The 21,989-nt window shown below is 37.1% G+C and overlaps 1 protein-coding gene across 1 annotated transcript in view; it reads left to right on the top strand.

Annotated features, from left to right (window-relative positions):
- LOC137632659 (protein abrupt-like) overlaps positions 1–14,268 on the top strand; it is a 22,967-nt gene extending 8,699 nt beyond the window's left edge. The window contains exons 2-6 of the mRNA XM_068364728.1: positions 1,747–2,414; positions 3,170–3,541; positions 3,574–4,049; positions 4,413–4,535; positions 6,009–14,268. Coding sequence (XP_068220829.1) covers positions 2,375–2,414; positions 3,170–3,541; positions 3,574–4,049; positions 4,413–4,535; positions 6,009–7,907 — 2,910 coding nt within the window. The 5' untranslated portion in view covers positions 1,747–2,374 and the 3' untranslated portion in view covers positions 7,908–14,268. The remainder of the gene's footprint in view (positions 1–1,746; positions 2,415–3,169; positions 3,542–3,573; positions 4,050–4,412; positions 4,536–6,008) is intronic.
- Positions 14,269–21,989: the final 7,721 nt, after the last annotated feature.

Below are 21,989 nucleotides of genomic sequence, written 5' to 3'. Positions count from 1 at the left end.
TTGTTTTGTTAAAGCTTTTATAGTTTATATAGGAGATATTTATTATATTGTTACTGTTCTTAAGATATTTTATTTTTCCTTTTTCCTGTCCTCGCTTGGATATTTTCCCTGTTGGAACACCTGGGCTTATAGCATCCCGTTTTTCCAACTAGGGTTGTAGCTTAGCAATTAATAGTAATAATAATAATAACTGCTGATGTCACATTCTTGGCATGTTTCCAAGATAACTTTACACGTACTCTCAAAAGGTGTTATTAAATTTAACTTTGTACTTTCTCTCAATATAAGTTATTAAATTTAACTTTGTACTTTCTCTCAAAATATGTTACTTTATTTTAAAACGTCCAGTTATGAAAGTGATGAATCAACAAGGCGAATTATTTTCATTATTAGCAGTTTATGATGGCATCACTTTAAGATTTGTATTAAGAAATTCAAAAGTTATTGAGACAAAATGAAATTCAAGAAAATAATTGCTAGGGGATTAAATATTTGCAAAGAATATAATCTTATGCATATGAGTTGGTTAGACCAGGAATAGATTAAAGTTAGTCACATTATTATTATTGATATTATTATGATTATTATTATTATTATTGTTATTATTATTACTTGCTAAGCTACAACCTTAGTTGGAAAGACAGGATGCTATAAGCCCCGGGGCCACAACAGGGAAAATAGTCCAGTGAGGAAAGGAAAGGAGGAAAAATAAAGTATTTTAAGAACACTAACAACATTAGAATAAATATTTCCTATATAAACTATAAAAACTTTAACAAAACAAGGGGAAGAGAAATTAGATTGAATAGTGTGCCCGAGTGTACCAAACAATTTTTCTGGTGGTAGATTTCATCAAACTGGAAACAAGGTTCGAACTAAGCTTCAGTTGAGCAAAAGAATCCTTTTCTAATTTATTTATTAAATATATATATATATATACAGTATATATATATATATATATATATATATATATATATATATATATATATATATATGTGTGTGTGTGTGTGTGTATGTATGTATATGTATATATATATATATATATATATATATATATATATATATATGTATGTATATATATATATATATATATATATATATATATATATATATATATATATATATATATATATATAAAACAGCCTAGTGACTGAATTCCTTATAGTTTTTGGGAGAGTTTAACCACGTGGGTAAAATAAAGATCACCAACAATATACGAATTTTATGTTTAACGTCAGGTATTTATTACATGGACATAACCTTGAGTCTTTTTTTGTTAGGAATGAGAACAATTGAAGAAACATTGGAGATGTTAAGGGTTCATTCATCTTCGGTAAATGTTGAGAACAATTTTATGATATTTCGTTTCATGTGAGGTTCTATTTTTTCGTAATTATTATTTTTATTTTCAACCTTCATATTAAGGGAATGGTATTCACTAGTTTACATTTTATTTTGTTTTACTGGTACATATATTTCATACATTTTATTTTTTTCTGATACTATATTTTACACATTCAAAATTGTTAGTATACAGTAAAGTATTAGACAAAATTCTCTCATGTTTTATCTTGGAAAAAAGGGGAAAAAATATCCGCAAGTGTACAAATGGCGAATGAGGTAACTTGGTCTCACACAATTTTCAAAATCAGTTGAAATATGTTAGAATGTGGTGGCGTTTCAGTGGAATTTATTTTAATTCTTTATTTTAGACTTTTTACTTATATTCTGCATTCACGTTTTCAGAATTTAAAGTACAGTGAAACTGCAACTTGTGAATACATTTTATATATGTGATAGAAAAGAGAATTCTTTTAAAATACAGCATGTACGTAAATAAACCAAAGAACATCCACGAATTATAATTTAATTATAATTTAAAGAAGAATTTAAAAGACTAGTTGAGTGTATCCAGCAACAAGAAAAGAATATAAAAACAAGTAAAGTAATGGCTACTGTGTTGATAGAACGTTCATTGACGAATATCAGCATGTTTGAGAAAAGGCAGCAGCAATTCGGTCTTTGTTCCCTCTTCCATCCATTGGAAGTATCCTTTTGGTGGTAGATCTGGAAGACTCCTGTGAGAATAACAAGTGAAAGATACTGAAGAGAATCACCACCACTACCGTCTCCGTTCCCCTCGACGTCCACTCGTGTCCTCGGAACTTTTTTTTAAGAGTTCACCACGGCGGCCTTGGTAGGGGAAGAGTTGGGTGTGATTGGCAGGCAGTGGTTGAAGGATCTCGGGAGAACGGCTCCTGTCATAGGCTGTTGGTCGGGCAGCTCCTGTGGAAGGCTGGCCCCACAGCCCCCTCAGGTAACAGCTGCCCCATGTAGCAGTACGACAGGCGGGGATGGCCGCGCCCTGCGAAACATGTGTCGGGACGACCTCTTCCAGCAATACCCACACCCTGGTGAGGACAACCAATCGAGAGGGGAAATTGAAACGTCCAGTTTCTCGATCTGATTTTTATCGTTATCCCCAAGTTGTTTGATATTTCTCTTCACAGCAAAAGAGAGCAAAAGCTGAACAATAAAGAGACGTGATTTCAGTTAATTTTTGCTTTCTTGAAATTATGTAAACTCTACTTGATATATTTTTAGAATCTGATACAAAGAATGATTTTATTGTTATTTTAGGTATTGCATATATATATATATATATATATATATATATATATATATATATATATATATATATATATATATATATATATATATACATATATATATATATGTGTGTGTGTATATACACATATATATACACATATATATCACAAATTATAAATGTCTTGACAGTATAGATAGAGCCAGTCTTCTAAAATGTATTGAATTAATAGTTATGCAGAAAACATTTTTCTATTGAGGTATTTGAAATTCTCCTGTTTTGCAGATTCAAGCATATTTATATATTGTATAGGTTAACCATGCATTACTGTATGAGCCAGTGCATGATTTGTTTTCAATCCATGTAATACAGTATTTTTTTTTTTTTTTTTTTTTTTTTTTTTTTTTTTTTTTTTTTTTTTTTCTCAATAAACGTATACTTTGATTGAAAGTACCCTCCTTGGTACTTTATTTACTGGATAGTTTTAACAGCAGAATGTTATTTCCATTAATGAAAAAAAAATATGACATTCCCAATCATTAGTTTTTTTTTTCTTTTCAGCACTGTTGATGATGGGAAGTGACCAGTATTGCCTCAAGTGGAACAATCACTGGACCAACCTGATCCGTGTCTTCAACTCCCTTCTGCAGTCTGAGACCTTTGTAGATGTAACGTTGGCATGCGAGGGGCGCCACTTGAAGGCTCACCGTTTGGTGTTGTCTGCCTGTTCCCCTTACTTCAAGGAGTTGCTGGTGGCTCATCCTGATAAACACCCCATAGTCATACTAAAAGATGTTCGCTACTCCGAGTTGCGGACGCTCATCGAGTTCATATACAATGGGGAGGTCTCGGTGGAACAACATGATCTGGCTGCACTTTTGTGCACTGCCAGAGAGCTTCAGATAAAGGGTCTTGCAGACAACAGACTACCGGAGATCCCTCTCCTCTCCAACATCCGCTGCTACCACCGCCACCTCCGCCCCCTTATACGAGGGATAGTGATGAACCCTCAAGTCATTTTACTACTACCACTACTACTACTTCTCCATCCACTAACACCACAAATTCTGCTACTCCGCCAGCTCAATCCAATACTAAGAGTAGCAGCAAAAGTCCCAAGGGACCTGTGGGGTCAGAGGATAGACCTCCACCCCCTCTTTTACCAGCTTTACATCCAGATTTACCTGTATCTGCTTCCTCTCTACTACCAGCGTTCCGCTCAAGACCACCGTCACGTGATTCTTCTCCAGTCCATAAAAGACGAAGGCTATCTACAGGTTGCAGCGATGAGGGATCTGAAACTTGTGAAACAAACAATGAGTCAGCACGACCAGACACACCAAATGGCCATATATCATCCCAAGAACAAAATACTACTGAGCACATCTCAGCAATGGCTGGACCATCTGGTCTAAGCCTAGCTGAAACTTGTAGTAAAGAGGTATATTATTGACATCTTTACAGTTTTGTCTTTAGCATGTCAAGTACAGTAAATATAACTACAGTATATTCGATCTTCTTTAAGTACAACAGTTATTGAAAGTACTCCACTTGGAGCAGATTTTAAAAGTATTGTTTTCGAAAGATATGTTGCTGAAGAAATCTATAAATAATCTGACATTGCAGTACTTTCCATAAAAATTCTTCGCATTCTTCGTAAAATGTCCTTTATATTTTTTTAGATTTTTCGTAAGACTTCTTTGATACTTATGAAATTTTAATTCCTCATTGGTAAAGAGGGTACAGTTCCTTACGGTTGAAATCCAATGTAGTTTACGGAAACTTATGTAAATTCTGCTTTCAGGATGCCGACCGGCCAGTACCGTCCATAACTAAGATATCCGGAGGCCAAACCACTATAACTCCTACTGAGGCCAGATCTTCTACCCACTCTGAGGAAGATAGTAATGATGATCGAGGACCTATGGTAAGTCTTGTCATGTTTATTTTTTTCAAATTCAAGACAAGAGGTTAATGCTTGTATATTCAGTGCTGTGGAATCATTATAATACAGTAATTTGAGCCATCAAGAGAGGAGTACAAGATATATTCCAGAGAAAGGTTCCTATCAAATTATACATTCTTGTATTCTAAAAGTCCTTTTTTAAAAGTTCATTTATCAAGATTTATTACCTGTACAGTATTAAAATACATCCAAGTAAACCTATACTGTATGGGATTTTAGTAATTGTTCCGTATAAATAACATTATGAGTCTCAAAATCAAATTCTCAAACTGTCTTCAGAATTACCGAGGAGTCTACAGTAATTAAAAACCTGTTACTTTGTGTGCAATGTTGTTTGAGTACTAATATCGCTGTAACCTTCTTTTCGGTAAAAATTTTTTTTGTAAAGTATTTACTTCAAGGCTAACATACACCCAAAAAGTGTAAACTAGAGTACATTACAAGTGTATTGCATACCTCGAAGATGAACATAATTTATTCCAAAAGTTTTCGAAAACTAGATCAATTTTTCCCTTATCAATGAATAGAAATAGTATTTGACCTTCAAGTTTGGTTTTGATCTCTGCTTTAAAAATTTTTTCGATCACAAATTTGAGTTGTGGAGTATTTGATATCTGAGGTATTACTATATGTACCGCATTATGTACAGTATACGTTGTTGGATGTTACATTCCATAAGATGAAATTTTGCAGTATGAAAAGTAACCACGTTAAAGAAGCAATTTTTAAACTTTACTACCAAATAGATTCGGAAGATACATGAAGCATTTTATAGTACATTATCTCATAACTACATTATCTCATAACTTACAATTTCTGTAATGCTATTTTTTTGGTCATTAATTATTTCTCTACCATGAGCTGCGTATGTTATGCATAGAGGGCACATGTCCAATATGTAGTTTGTCGTTTTAATCTTTTTTACAAATTATCATAATTCACAACAAATATTAAGAACTAAAGACCACAGAAATACAGTATGTATAATATTACTAGGACTGTAATCTACTAGTGAAATTTGAGGTTCATAATAATGAAATCAAAACTGCAGTATCAATACTGTGCTTACTATTCGAGTTTATCATAAGTAAAACTTGATAGAATGTTGATACTATTGTTAGCTTTCTGTAGAAAGTTTGTTATGGATCCCAAACAAATACACTTTTGGAAACCCTTTTAAAGATAACTATAGCTATAGTACTCTACTTAGGAAAGTCTGTATATTCTTGCTAATCTATGCAATTGGAGCACATTCCTATTTAACTATAATTTAAAAGAAATTTTAATCATTCTAGGTTGAAATTTAAACAAATACAGTAATGCCAGTTGGTGTCTGTTTTCTTAATGTTAGCTTTTGTTTTTAAGTCCTTTTTTGCTTATAGAGTTTTATTATTATTTGGGGGCCATATCATTAAACAATGATTTTTGTTTCAGACAATGCAGTCACCTGAAGTTATCATAGAGGAGGGGGAAGTGGCTGTTGAATCTACCGGGCCCCCGTCTTCTGTACCTTCACCAACATTAACAGCAAGTGGATTAAGTAATACCAGTCTTACTCCTGCGGGTCTTGCAGGCCCTCTAAGCACTAGTGGACCTCTTCCACCACAAGTAGCATTCCTACAACAAGCTTTGGCCCTGGGTTATCATCCTCTGCAGCATTACTTCCCTCCAGGAATTTTAGATCAACAACAGCTCTCTGGAGTATCACCACCTAAAGATTTAATGCACTTATTTGATGTTATTAAAGCAATACCTCCTGGGGCTAGGTTGCCCCTTGGCTTAGGTGGTCCATCTGGGGTTGCAGGATCATCTGCTCTGGGGTTAGGACTGCCAAGTGTGGGAGCAGCAGCAGCAGCAGCTGCTGCAGTAGCCTCAGTAGCTACATCAACAGCTGGTAGAGAAAAAAATGTAGGAGGGAGTATCACATGTCACATTTGTGCAATGATTCTTCCTTCACCTCACCACCTAGAGGAACACATTAGAATTCACGAGGAGGAAAAGCCATACAAGTGTGATCAGTGTGGCCAACGTTATAAATATCAGTCTGCTTTTCAACGTCATCAGGAGCAAAACCATACTGCTAAGCTGCCCGGTGAGAAGCCATTCCGCTGTGATGTATGTGGTCAGTGTTTCAAGTATCACAAGAGTTTTGCTAAACATAGAACCAACCATGATGCTTTAGATCGAATCATGAAATCGGAGACTGAAGAGGGACGTCAAGTTTTGAAAAGTCTCCAAGAATCCTACCTCCATAGACTTCTTATAAATGAATCCTCAAAGAGTGAATCTGAAGCATCTGTAACTTTAAAAGAAGAGTGCTTAGACCCACCCCCAGAGGAGGATGCCGATCGGCCGTCCACATCCCAGCCTCCCACCACATTTGGTGCTGCCCTTCTTCAAGCAGTTAACCGTGAAAATGGCGTTAGAAAATATGAGGAGGGAGAAACTGAAGATGGTGAAATAGATGGAGAGGAGGAGGAAGGTGAAGTAGAAGAAGAAGAAAATAAAGGTAAATTTGTTTATTGTGTTAAGTGCAAGTTGACATTCCGTGATGTGGCCAGTTTTGAGGGTCATTGCCAGGGGTCAGCAGACTGTTCACTTGATACTTTACGTGAGGTACGTGTTAATGACGGGCCAGGTCTTTCATGTCCACCAAGTATAGCTTCTTCACCACAAGCTTCCCCTAGACAGTCGCCAGGTTTTGCATTTGCAGGACCTCCTCGCTCTCCTCTCCCAGCGTCAACCCCATTGGCTTTACCCTCACCTCCTGCTACCACAACTCCTACTGGTGGCCTTCCTCCGTCCTCATCTATTGCATTCAGCACAGCCACCGCCAACATAACCACTATTACGCCCGGGACCAGCACTCCCCCTGGCCCAAATAACTTATTTAAATTTGATTCAAGGGGAGCCCTTATGCTTCCGCAGCCACCTCTTCCTCCTGCTACAGACTCACGGGTCGATGAGGAACGCCCATTCAAATGCCAGTTCTGTCAAAAGGGCTTCAAAGGACGGGAAAACTTGAAGCTCCACATTCGCACTCACACAGGAGAAAAGCCATATAATTGTGGGGTGTGCGGGAAGGCCTTCGGAGGTCGTTCGGATATGAATCGTCATTTGCGTATTCACACGGGGGAGAAACCTTACCCTTGCAAAGTGTGTGGAAAGAAGTTTGCCCGAGCCGATTACCTATCCAAGCACATCACCACTCACCTTGGGATCCCATTTGCCAAGCCAGTGCATAGTTTGCAGCAAAGTCTTCAAAATTTAGAAAATATGCAAAACTTACAAAATCTACACAAGTTACAAAATAGCATGTCTACGAATGAATAATACCAAAATTTTCCCCAAATATTTAAAAAATATAAATTTTATATATATATTTACATTCTTATAAGAAATTAGTTAATATTGTAAGCACTTTAAGTGCCACATCTGCTTGTAAAGCAGTAAAATCAAAGGTTTTGAACCAGTGACAGTAACTGTGTTACATACCTAGTTTTTTTCAAATTTAGTAGGTATTGATATTGTTGTCGTATTTCTTATTCTCTAAAGAGATTAAAATAAGTAGTTGCCAAGTTGCAGCAAGGGCGAGCAAGACACAGGGCACACATCTGCAGCGTTGAGTATCCTTGTGATCTAGTCACTGCTTCACACCATGTATGATGTGCTCACCAACAATCATTTTTCCAGCCCACTTATACCAGATATCTTTGTTATTATTGAGAATATTATCATTCATATTATCTTTTTATTAGTGTTATGGCGGAGCTCTTGTGCTCCCTTCTCCCATTACAGTTTATATATACAGTATATATTTTTTCTTTTCTGGTTGCTCAGTAATAAATACTGAGTTATGAGGCTGAGATCATAGTACAAGGTAGGTTAGTGTGGGCATGGGTTGTATCCAGTGCCCTGCAGTATTGCTCCCCCTTGTTCCCTCATACCAACTACACCACCTACATCACCCGGCCGCTTCCCAGTGCGACATGACTGCCAAAATCACCTCATGCCTACCTGCAGCCCCCCATTTTCTTTTTTTTATATTTTTCTCCTTTTTGATTCACAATTGGTTTTGTGATGTAGAAAACTGGCAGGGATTGACTAGATGTGAAAGTGCAGGTAAAACTGATAATGACATGAGGTTGCCCTGCCATGGTCAGTGTTAGGCAATAGCTGTTCGCATAAGCCGCAAGTGTATAACTATGTACTGGACTATTTTGCTGTGGAGGTCTCAGTCCTTCTATACTGTCATTGTGGTCTGGTGTTGCGGAGGTTGCCCGACCCATTGCACCCATTTCAAGAGTACACTGTGGTGCTAGTATCCACATCCTGTTGGCACCTGCCTGATTACATACCCCTACAATACCCTCCTCCATACAGATTGGACATTACAAATGGTACCATAATGGAGAAGGTAATATCCTTAATGTATGGAGGGGTTTGCTAGATGAGCAATCATCATCAGTTCTGGGCAATTGTGAGTGTGAAGGTGGGTGGTGGGTCGGGCTGGTGTTAGTTATAACAGTCTGGCTCATGACATGCTGGCTGGACTCTAAACTGCTTGCTCGTGATGTTGTCTTATACATTAATTACACTGAGCATTTGTGCACTGAATGGAAAGTTGTTGACTAAGTCAATATCAAAGTGAAAGCTGAGCTTCTTAATGGCGTAAGTGACTGTTGATTTTTTGTACCATACCACAGATGTGTCCCTAGTGTTACTGATAGTAATTAGGAATATTGTAGGTGAGCCTAGCTCATTAAACTAGCTTTTATAGTCCTCCACTCGTTGTTTCGTGTGTGCATCACCAGTGACCGTAGAGGAGGCACGCGAGTCACAGCTCACACACTTAAGTTTCCCCTTCTTTTCCTCCTTCAAACCACTTTTCTTAGTTTGACACTATCCTTTCTTGTCTTTCAGTTATAAAACTATGTCATGTTTGACAGGGCTACATTTTCAGCCAAACTTTGCATTCGCACAACCGGGATGAAATTAAATTGAGTATTCACTTGGAAATAGCGTACTACTTTCCTTGAAGATAACTAAACTGTACAAGTTATGAATAAAGCTACATACACTAGAGATTGTAGAACTGTAGTAGTGCGCATGTAAAGCAGTTAGAAGTAAAAGTTGAACGAACCAACGTCTGGCTGAGATTGTGGTTGATGAGCCTTGGCTCTTGAAAGAGTGCAAGTTTTAGTGATGTAAGGTCAGCCAAGCTGCGACTAAGGACAGCATGTTAGGAGGAGCTACACCACATGCACACCTTGTTGGTCTGTGATATTGTGAAAAGCTTGTTGGGTTGCGTAAGCGGTACACCCATGTCTCTTGTCCAGAAGGAAGTTTGTATTAGGCTGAGAATTCTATAGAATTCCTTTGTTAATGATGATTAATGTCTCCTGTTACCAAAATGAGTCATGTGATGACAGAAAGTTGATTGTTCTTTGTAGCATTTGAAATGCAAAATCACTTTTCCTAGTTACTGAATGGTAGTTTTTTATTATTGTTTGTTTACTGAAGTGAGAATGGTATTTCCAATATTGTAGAATGTGGCACCACAAATCTTCAGGTATCATTGCATCATGAAGTGAGGTGGTAATGTTTCCTAATATTTTGTTCTTTTAGTCATTACTAGGAAAGTACAACACTGTATTAAAATGATGTTGGTTGCAGATCTCAACTAATTTTTCCCTATAGTGGTAAGCTGGTGATAAGTAAAAGTGCCTTGCGACTTGTGATAAATTGTGGACGGATGGGCTGCCGTGCCCTCTCACTTGAAAATAATTGCCAAGTTCCTGAATACGTGGGGATCAATTACTGTAACTATTTTATTTTTCTGGCTTACTTTACAATGAAAAATAAACTTTTTTTTTTCACAAGATACTTTTTTTTGCTTTTTAAATCCACATAAACTTATTTTTCATAATCCTTTAAACATTTGGTGCTTGATGTATTGGTTGTGCCACATTCTTTAAGGCAATATAGAACTGCTGACATGTAAAGGCATTTTGTCACACGTGTAGGTATAATGTTTCCCAAGAAAGCAGAAACCTTCATGTTGTGAGGGTTAGATTATATACAGTATATAAATCATTCTTTCTACTACGGTTTTTTTCTGAAGAGGAGAGACTCCCAAACTCTCAGTCGTTCCATGACAGGTAAAGTGAATGAGGCCATGAGGCATCAGTCTGGTTTAGCCACAGCCGCAGCAGAGTGTAACATAACAGTTTAGCAACATTGATGTCTAGTGGTGTAACTACAATGACAATTTTCCTGAACTAGTTTAAAGATTGAATTAAATTGAAATTTCTTGGATTTTGATCTTAATGAGTTAAAAAAAATGTGTTTGTGCAGTCAGGCCACTGTTTACAACATTAGTGGTTTGGTAAAGCTTTCATGTTCCGATACAGACGTATGCCTGTTGGCATAGCCAAGAAACAGTAGAAGGTTAAAGGAAGTTGTGTAAAGTGTGACTTTACCCATACAGCCAAGGATAAGCCACAGCAAACCCTCCACACTGTAACATAAGGCTGATGTGGCCGTCCCGGAAGCTGTCTTCAATCCAGGCAATTGGGACATCAGTAGGACCAACATTAGTCTCATTACTTTCTGTCTCTTAACATTGTGATGATGATGGCCCAAGATAATGCAGTACTTGTTGTTCATTTTTAGCTCTGATTACTCTGTTACCCCCCTTCACCCTTCCCCATCCCAGCGGACAAAGGAGGACTTTTATAAATGTCATGTTAACGGTGTCTTTGACAGCTCTTACAGTAGTCCAATCTGTGTGTGTGTAATGATGTCCCTCAGCACACTGGCCAAGTTCCTATTGATGTCTTAGTTTTTCCTGTTACGGTGTACAAATCAATTGTGCAGATGCCTCCACAGCATCTGCATTTCTTACAAGCTCAAGAGCACACACAGCCACATTAATCTCCTTTTTTTTCTCTCATGTGCAAATGAACCATACCTAGGACTGCAGTTTGCAAACAATAGGTTCACAGTGACTTGTGTGTTAGTGTCACGTCTGTCTATACGCTGCCCTCATCATATATAGATTCCCTCTTGACAGCTTCTCGGGATGCCCCCATGAGGTGCAACAAACTCCACTTAATATGAGGACGCAACAGTGCCTCCACCATGTGTTCAAAACCAATATTTAGTCATTGCCACTCCTTTAACATACTCCCCATGCAGGGAAGAAATATTTTTTATTTTCTTATAAACAGTACTTTGTAGGCCATTAAGTGTGATATAAAATTTTATCTGGTATTGCATTTTTCAAAATTTATCTCCATTACAATTTTTTTCCTTAAACATTTCAAAAAGTAAAAAAAAAAAACAATTTTTTGTTATAGATGATCTGCCTACATTACCATGAGAAATAGCATGCACATGGGTAGATCGTTTAAGGAATAGCAATGGCTTGCAAACTTGTACAATAGTTAGTTGACAGCCAAGGAGGTGACTCAAGGATCCCACTATCATCTCAGATTTAGTTAGATTTTTATTTTTTATTCAATCTGATATAATATGGACTACACTGAATTGTATTATATACAGAAATTTATAACAATCATGTATTTGTGTATGTGAGTGTGTATGTAGTATTTATATGGATGATATATTTATGAAGACTTTTGGATCGTGCGTACTTTACATGCATGCAGTACATGTTGTAAAGAGATACATGTATGTTAGATATGAAAAGATACCATTGTATCCATTAGGCAGTGAGTTGTAATGTCTCATTCAAATGAATGTTACAGATGAAAAAAAAAAATTGATTGTTCAAATTTACTTAAAGAAACAATGTTACACATTGTTTAGCATTTCATTGACTTTGAGACGTCTGTGATGTATATTTTTCTATATGTATATATATACAATATATATATACTATAGTATACATATACATACGCAAGCACATGCACACACACATCCCGCCAACCAAGATTAAAACTGCCGCCAATCAGCTGATGGTGTCACTGTTTTGAGTCACATCCACCTGCACCCGCCCCCATAGGTCTAGATCCGTGTCTAGTATTTATGATGCCCGTGTCCGTGTTGATCACCTGGTCCTGTTTTTCCGCAGTAAACCAGCGTGTGTACAACGTGTCATTTTTGTTTATTCTTATTTCCTCGTGTTGCTTCAGTGACCTATTCAGGATTTTTTTTTACATTATTGTTTTCAGTAAGCACCAGTTCAGATTCTGATTCTCAAACTGTAGCAACCCATTTTTTAGTGTACTCGTAGACTGATCAAAAATTTCTAAAGATTTAAGTGTCTGGTAGGACAGCGACCATGTTAGTATTAAGGTTTTAAACACTGTAATACTGTACTGTATTTGAAAATTATGGGAAACGATGTGTATCTCCTTTGTAATTATCTGTATGACTCATGAAAACTGTAGATAATGCATAGATTACATAAATTATATATTCATTGTACTGTATGATAGATGACCACATTAATCACTATTTTGGAAGCAAGTGCTATTGAGGGCTTCATTGTGTTCTTTAAAAGTTGTAGAGATTGCTCGTGTTAAATTTACTAGGGTAAAGTTTTTAATTTATACGAAAAGAATTGCAAATGTGCCAAAAGGCATTTATTATAGGCACTTGCATTTACACTTAATTTGTAATAAATGGTCTTGTGTATTTGTCTTTTTTTATAAGGATTAATTTATGAGTGAAATAATGGTGATCAGTCATGATTTTTTTGTTCTTTTTCATCTAAAGTTAGAATGGTTGCTACAACTCAAATGCTGCTCACGAGCCGTGTCAGGTGCGGACAAAGGCTGTGTTCATGATTGTGACGTATTAAGCACTTTTGGGCATTTCCTGGGTATTTTGTGAAGGTTACTTTTCCTGTTAGATTTATATAGAAATAACCTTGCAGTTAAAATGCCCAAGGTTCATTATTGTTAATATTGTCACATTTTAATGGAGTGTTTATCTAGACTGGTACCAGACTTTAATTCTGCCAGTAACAAAATGGCATTATTGTATGTTGCTTTTAAGATAAATTAAAAATGTAACAATTGTAACACTCTATTTTATGTGAACACAGAGTAAATCTTACCTCACTGTCGAACTCCCAATAACAGAGGCCAATTTACAGCCTAGCTTATGGACCCACTGCAGTATTTCATGTTCTCTTTTACATATGAACCATAACATGTGTTTGATGAATAATGGTTTTATTTTGATTATTGGGCAGACGTACTTTAGACATCAAAATTTTATAAAAATAATGATGCACAGCAAATATTTTCCCTATTAAGAATCCTATCTGTCATTACTCTTAAGATTTTGGTTTGTCAAACTGCAGCTGATGAAATGGCTCTTGGGCAAAAGCCTCTGCCAGTAACCTGTGACCTGATACACCACCACAAAGATATATATATATAATATATATAGATATATGTACTGATCTGAAAAGTCATTTGAAGGTTGTCGTCTCTTTAAATACATTTTCTTCACATAATTTACTTCACTTTTATCCAGTAATTTGTGAGGGTGTAGGCAGACTCATTAAATCCAACCATCACAGCAATTCTAATTGTACTGTTTATTGTCAGGTCGCCAACAACAAAGTATGTTCCTACATGGTACACTTTAGTGTGACTAAAAAGTGCCTCTTCTCCGTACTTTTCAAGTATTAATAAAGGCATCTTGTACACCTAAACATGTTAGTTTGTTATTATTCCCTAATTTCCTTTACCTCTAACTACAATAATTTTTGGACTTCAGTACAGTAATGTCATTAAGAAAATAAGGCATATTATAAAAGTTATTAATTTACAGGTGAAGTAAATATCAACCCTTATTTACTTTGATTCAACAGCACCAATTATTATTATAGCCTTTTACAGCATAATTATTAACTGATTAATGACCCTCCATAGTCTGGCAGTTTGGTGAAGTGGGGTCATCTTCTGATGCAAGACAGAAAAGGACTAGCTTACCTTCTCCAGTTCATCCTCCCCTGTTCTTATTTCTTGTTTACACCGCTCCAAAGAACCTAACCAGATTTTGATGCACATTCCTCACTTGGTAAAGATGAAGTACTTGACCAGTGGATGGCCCCAAGTGCCATGCCATCTTCAACAGCACTACCAATTGTGCTTGATCGTGGGGGAACATTGATTAAGAACCTTGCTTTCAGTGTTGGGTCTGACCTCAAAATCTGATCATCTTAAGGCACTGAAAGTTGAGACACGGGTAAAATATATCACTCATTTGCAACTAATAACTACAAAGGCACCTAAAAAAGAAAAAAAATTCTGAGTCAGTCAGCCAGCCTCTCATATTATCCATATTATCTGGACTGGTAAAGGGCCAAGAGTCCTTATTTTCCAAACAGAGAGAAGACTCCTTTCCCCAGTTTTATAGAACAAATCCTTAAGCTTGTATCCTACACAAAAAAATTTATGTTCCACAAAGAATGGTTGACAGGAGAAACCAATAAAGCACTTTAGTTCCGGTGCAAATACAAACTGTCCTTTACGTAGCTTAGGAGAGAGAACAGAGAAAATGGAGGATATGACAATTAAAACTTATATAACGGAGTGTAAACAGATGGCCGGGAGGTGGGAAGCCTGGCCCCTCTGCTTGCTTATTGAGTAGTTACTTTGATAGCAGCCGTCAGTGGGGACAGACGTTCTTCCCCTGGATGGAAATTGTGGCAGATATTTGCTTTCTAGCTTATTTTCCTCTATTATGTATTTCTCCGCCATACAAAGGTGAGGGAGATGTGTGTGAGTGTTGTAATTCTAGGGGTATTAATTTGTTGAGTGAGTCTAGTTGGAAAAGTGTATAGTAGAGATTTAGTTCATAGGATTAACGATAAAACGGATGCAATCTTAGATTCTTATATAGTAGGCAGATATACGAGAAATATTTATTAAATAGTAGATTGGCCAGGTCACCACCCACCCGTTGTGATACTACCGCTAAAGAGTTATGGCGTCCTTTTTACTGGCCAGACAGTATTACAGTGGATCCCTCTCTTTGGTTACGGCTCATGTTTTCTTTTGCCTGCACATACACGGAATAGTGTGACCTATTCTTTTCACATTCACCTCTGTCCTCATACATCTGACAACACTGAGATTACCAAACAATTCTTCATCACCCAAGGGGTTAACTACTGCAATGTAATTGTTCAGTGGGTACTCTCCTCCTAGTAAGGTTAGCAGAGACTCTAGCTGTTGCAAGCAGCTCTTCTAGGAGAGGGACACTCCAAAATCAAACCATTGTTCTCTATTCTTGGGTAGTGCCATAGCCTCTGTACCATGGTCTTCCACTGTCTTGGGGTAGAGTTCTCTTGCTTGAAGATACACTCATGTACACTATTGTATCTTATTTCTGTTCCTCTTGTTATTTTGAAATTTTCAGAGTTTATATATGATAGATTTATTTGATTGTTATTATTCTTAACCTTTTCTTGTAGAATATATCCTTATTTCCCTTCCTCAGTTAGCTATTTTCCCTGTTGGAGCCCTTGGGCTTATAGCATCCTGCTTTTTTAATTAGGGTTGTAGCTTAGCTAGTAGCTTAGCATGGAACAATGCTTTACCAAAATCCTCCCATTCCTGGGAAAAGTCGTGGTGATAGGAGATGCAGGAGTTGAACACTCCTACCTCCTTGCTAGGTCCATAGGAGATCAAACTCAAGCAATGCCCGTCAGCACATTAGCAACTATAGTACCTTCGTCACTCTCCAACTCCAGGACATTTAGACGCTTACTGTAGACGAGTCCAACCCTCCGTTTTCCAACTGAGGACCAATCTGCGAAGACTATCCTAGTGCATGTACACTCACCTCTTACATGGGACAAGAGGTTCATATTGAGAAAGCTTCTTTCCTCAGAAATATTTCAAGTATACTGTATTGGTTGTACTTCTCTTACAGGCAACTGCCCTCGTACGTCTCTTACAGGCAACTATTCTCGTATCTCTCTTACAGGCAACTGCCCTTGTGCCTCTTACAGGTAACTACCCTCGTACCTCCCTTACAGGCAACTACCTTTGTACCTCTTACAGGCAACTACCCTCGCAACTCTCTTATACCAGGGAGACTCCTACGGCAATTTGGTGCTGCCAACGCTTAGAAGAACACCAAGGAAATAAACTTGAGTACTGAGAACATACCCTTCAGGAAGTCAATCTCATTACATTCCTGCTTCATAGAGGTTTTGGATTGGAAGTTTTCCCTTCCTAGAAACATGCTCTGGTTTGTAGGTAGTAGGTTGGCCAGGGCACCAGCCGCCTGTTGAGATACTACCGCTAGAGAGTTATGGGGTCCTTTGACTGGCCAGACAGTACTACATTGGATCCTTCTCTCTGGTTACGGTTCTTTCCCTTTGCCTACACAGACACCGAATAGTCTGGCCTATTCTTTACAAATCCTCCTCTGTCCTCATACGCCTGACAACACTGAGATTACCAAACAATTCTTCTCGCACTGTAATTGTGCAATGGCTTTACTTTTCTCTTGGTAAGGGTAGAAGAGACTCTTTAGCCATGGTAAGCAGCTCTTCTAGGAGAAGGACACTCAAAATCAAACCATTATTCTCTAGTCTTGGGTAGTGCCATAGCCTCTGTACCATGGTCTTGCACTGTCTTGGGTTAGAGCTCTCTTGTTTGAGGGTACACTCGGGCACGCTGTTCTGTCTGGTTTTTCTTCCTCTTGTTTTGATAGAATGTTTATTGTTTGTATAGGAAATATTTATGTTAGTGTTGTTACAGTTCTTAAAATACTTTATAAATCCTTGTTTCCTTTCCTCACTGCTATTTTCCCTGTTGGGGCCCCTGGGCTTACAGCATCCTGCTTTTCCAACTGGGGTTGTAGCTTAGCCTATAGTAATGGTAATGGTAATGTAGTATATGTTCACACAAGTTATCACTGCTCAATCTCTCATGAGACCAACCTTTCACCCTTTTGCAGGTTTATGGGCACTGCCCTTATACATCTCCTCCAAACCCTTATCTCTTTTCCTCTTTGGCGCAATCCAGAGACGACAATGAGACAAAGGAACATGGTTGATCTTATGATCAACGGTATGTACAAACGTTTGATATTGACAGACTAACTGATCTCACTACATGATCACCACGGATACGATCATTATGCACTTGATCTTCATGATTCCGGCTTTCCATATTGTCACTTGGTCTTTCTGTTTCTGGTCATCATTTCTGCTTTACCACCAAGACTAGTCACTATTGGGTTAGTCGTCTACTATTGGTGCCATAGAAGGGGTACTTTTCCTCTCAGAGCCTCTATCCAACTGATAGTAGACTGTGTAGTGTTCTTACGAAGAGAAAAATGCCTTGCAGTTTTAGTGGTAAAAGGCAACTGGTCAGCTTTGAGCCAAGTCTTTAACTGGAAGGAATTGACCTTTCATTTTCTTGGGAATTGTTGATGTTGATTAAAAGTTTTGAACAATCTTGTACACTAACAGAACTGAAAACTCCCTCTTGGACTGAAATGAAGGTTCTCAGGTCTTTGAAAATGGCCCTCCAACAAACTAAATTGATCTTCAAATAGGGACCTGTCCCTCAAAAACTATTTTTCTTCTTGCTTTGGTTTCAACATAACTGGTAAGGGAGCTGCACGAGCTGTCATATCTTGTCAGCCACAAAGAGGGTTAGAAGAAGGTACTGCTTTCCTTTATCCCGTAATTTGTAGCAAAAACGCTGGACTGCCATAAATAAGTTCCAATCTCATCATTTGGATTAGTAACTGACAATCTAGATGCATTGGCTCTATGCCCTGTGAGAGCACTAAAATGCTACCTCAAGAGAACTCCACCTTTCAGACCACAACTGCAGAACCTTTTCATCAATGCTGGAAGGCTAAAAAAGAAAGTAATCAGAAACACCATCTCATTCCGGCTTAGGGAAACAATAAATACGAGTGCTGGACTAAAGGACGAATGCCATGGAAAAACCGACACAGGCACCCTCATCAAGTCAGAAGAGTTGGTGCAATGTTATCCTTTTGGAAGAACCTGAGCCAGTTCCTGTTGCCATGAGTTTGGAAACATCAGATCACTATCTTCATAAATGCACCCACAAGTCACTCGACATTTTCTTCTTAAGATCTGTGGTAGTTGCTCAGTAGGTGGTGTAGCATAGGCCTACCTAGTTCTCTCAAAGGACAAGCAGTATTTCTTCTAAGAGAGATTAGTTCACAAACATTCAACTGGGCTCCACAAGTCACCAGAAGAATTAGAAGACCCAGGCTTGCGTGGCTGAGGACTATGAAGCGTGAAGTAGGAGATGATGAATGGAGAAGAATTTATTTAAAAACTCAAGGTAGAGATGACTGGTGAAATCTATCTATCTATCTATCTATCTATATATATATATATATATATATATATATATATATATATATATATATATATATATATATATATATATAATTTGTCATCAAAATATATAGTCTACTCTCTCTCTCTCTCTCTCTCTCTCTCTCTCTCTCTCTCTCTCTCTCTCTCTCTCTCTCTCTCTCTCTCTCAAATGGATAATCACATACATGTATGGTGCTATGTGTAAGACTATGAAATTAATTAAATCCATGTGTACATACTATTCTTATATATATGAGGGATATATATATATATATATATATATATATATATATATATATATATATATATATATATATATATATATATATATATATATATATAATTGTTTTTTTTCTGTATTTTATCTGAAATTGAAACTTTCCCTACAATGTTGACTGCATTAGCATCCAATTCCAAAACTTTGCCTCGAGTTGTGTTTTCTGCTTCTAATTATTGAAAATTATTGTCACTAGGCACGCATAAACATCAATACATAACTAATGATATAATTCTGTATTTTATTAGATTCATATAAACTTCTATCAATGACATGGTTCCATTTAAGTAAAATACAATTGTGTCATTGTAGTAAATACGGACACGTTCTGTGTATATTTAATCTTGTTATAATGTTTTTCTAAAATGAATATAGCATTAAATTCAAATATATTTTTTATTATAAATAAAAATTACTCATAAATGTGCATAGAATTGAAATAGTATGAATTGAGCAACTGTTAAATGTAGTGACCAGTTCCCCAACAAGACCGTCAACATTGAACATCCTTACTTCACGTCATCCTTGTCACTTCCAGAAGTTCCAGAATCCAGACTTCCAGTTCCAGATGAGGGCCATTTTACCAATGCGTAATTCCAGGTTTGTTTTTAAGCTTTAATTATGTAATACTGTATTGCTATGAATGTTGGTCTAAGGTAGCCAGTAGCCAAATATATGGAGGCCATCTCATATCATCGTAGTTTTAAGACATTTATAGTAGCCGGCGTCATTTATATTCGAAAATAGTAGCTTTTGTGTATCGAAGATGGCAGTCTAAGGTGTTATACATGTTTAAGGATAACCTACTGCTAGTAGGCCATCATAGCAGTACCCTATACGGTGCTATTGTAGTCCTATAATCCACATTATGGGGTGTACGTATTTGTTTTGGACAGGCGTACATTTTCCTATTGTTAAGTCGATTTTCTGGTTTTATTGGTATTAAATACGTTATTATGAAGCAAGTTTTACAATTTACGAAATATGGTATTTATGTGGTCTTAGAGTAAGTTAAGACCAAGCTAATGATATGACAGTCCTAGGAGCGTCTTTGGTGGTTGCCATAGCCCTTCAGCTAGGTAAGGTGATATTACTGTACTTAAGGTCGGGGAAACCTTTCTCAGTAAAACCCAACTTTTCCCCCCATAGAAAAACACCCTTTCCATTCGAAAATGACACATTTTTGTCACAAGTAAATGAATAATGTATTATACATATAAAACTATATCTGCCGATAATGGGGAACCCCCAGTAGGAACTCGGGGTTTTGGGTGGGGAAAACATACGGGGGAAACATTATATACCGTAATGGTAAAACCCACACCTTTTCTTCCTTATACATTATGTTCATGGACATATAATAAATCCATGGAAGGTTGCACAAATTATCTATCATATAATAACGGTATATTTTTCATTTATTTCTTGACGTCCTACGAGTCGGTTGTATTCTCTCCCGTCCGTTTGTATGTACATACCAGTTATAGATCTGCGCGTAAACCCTGCCCTCCTTTATTTTTACCAATGGGATCACTTGTTTCCTTATAACCCCTCCCCATTTTTCCCCACGTCCTATTATGTAATACCCACATGTAACATGTACATATTACGTTTTGTTTAAGAATTACTTATTTTCTTATAAACACTCCACATTTTTACCCACGTCATTCAAGTATTTTTGTTGATCTGACCCTTCTAATAGCGTATGTACCCTTTCATTTATGCAGTACCCTCATGGGTATATTGCGTTTTATCCTAACCATTCTTCTAATACCGTATGTTTATGCTATACCCACATGTAGATATTTTTTACCCTAATTATTCAAGTACACTACGAGTCTTGACCCCTCTAATAGCGTTATTATTTATTCGTTGATATAATACCCACTTTTATATATCAAATTGTTTCCATACCCCTTTCAACTGTTTTCTTCCTTATTACAGCATTTCAATTTATTACCGTTAAATCACATTTATTATTCTCTTCATTTTATTTTTCCTTCATACCAGTTGTTATTACCTTATCACACCCAGTTTTTGCATAAATGCTTCCTCTGAATAAGTTTCCATGCAAGTTCATTCAAGTTTACTTTGTAGACTCCGTTCTGTTTCCGTTAACCAATCATGTGCCCATATGAATGGAAAATTTCCACAGGGGTGTAATATTTCCCCTCCCCCTCTAATTATCTCTTCAAGCTCTCACATCAGTCCCTTCCCAAGCCTCTTTCCCTCTAAAACCTTTGTCCTTGTTAATCCTTTGCTTGTATTCAACTCATTCGTGGTTATTATGGAACTCTATACAAACGGGTAATGGTTGTAGTTATCCGTACCTAGAAGCTGCTGGGAAGTTTACCGCCACCTCCAATATAGCAACAGTTGCTTGAAGACCCCGGCCTTCGACGCCCCGATCTTAAAGTAATTATTTTTACTTAAAGTTTAATACCTGGTTAGTGATTGCAGTTCATTATTAGAATAATATTAATGTTAGCATGTGCAGCTCAACATTACCAGTTGCCAGTACATACGAAGCTCAACGTTTTTTATTTTTTGATGAGTAAAGTGAGCCCACGGCGGTACAAAAACCATCAGATTTAGGGTATAGTATTGCTAATGTTAGCGTGCGCAGCTCAACATTATCACTAGCCATTACCTAAAGAGCTTGATGTTTTTATTTTTCGGCTAGGGAAGCGAGCCCACATCGGACCAAGAACCATTTTATTTAGGGTGAAACATTTTTAACAGAAAATATATGTTTTCCTGTAGTAAATAA

This window comes from Palaemon carinicauda, chromosome 41, assembly GCF_036898095.1.
Source record: "Palaemon carinicauda isolate YSFRI2023 chromosome 41, ASM3689809v2, whole genome shotgun sequence".
NCBI lineage: Eukaryota > Metazoa > Arthropoda > Malacostraca > Decapoda > Palaemonidae > Palaemon > Palaemon carinicauda.
Note: the sequence above shows the minus strand (reverse complement) of the source record. Positions and strands in the feature narration are given on the sequence as shown.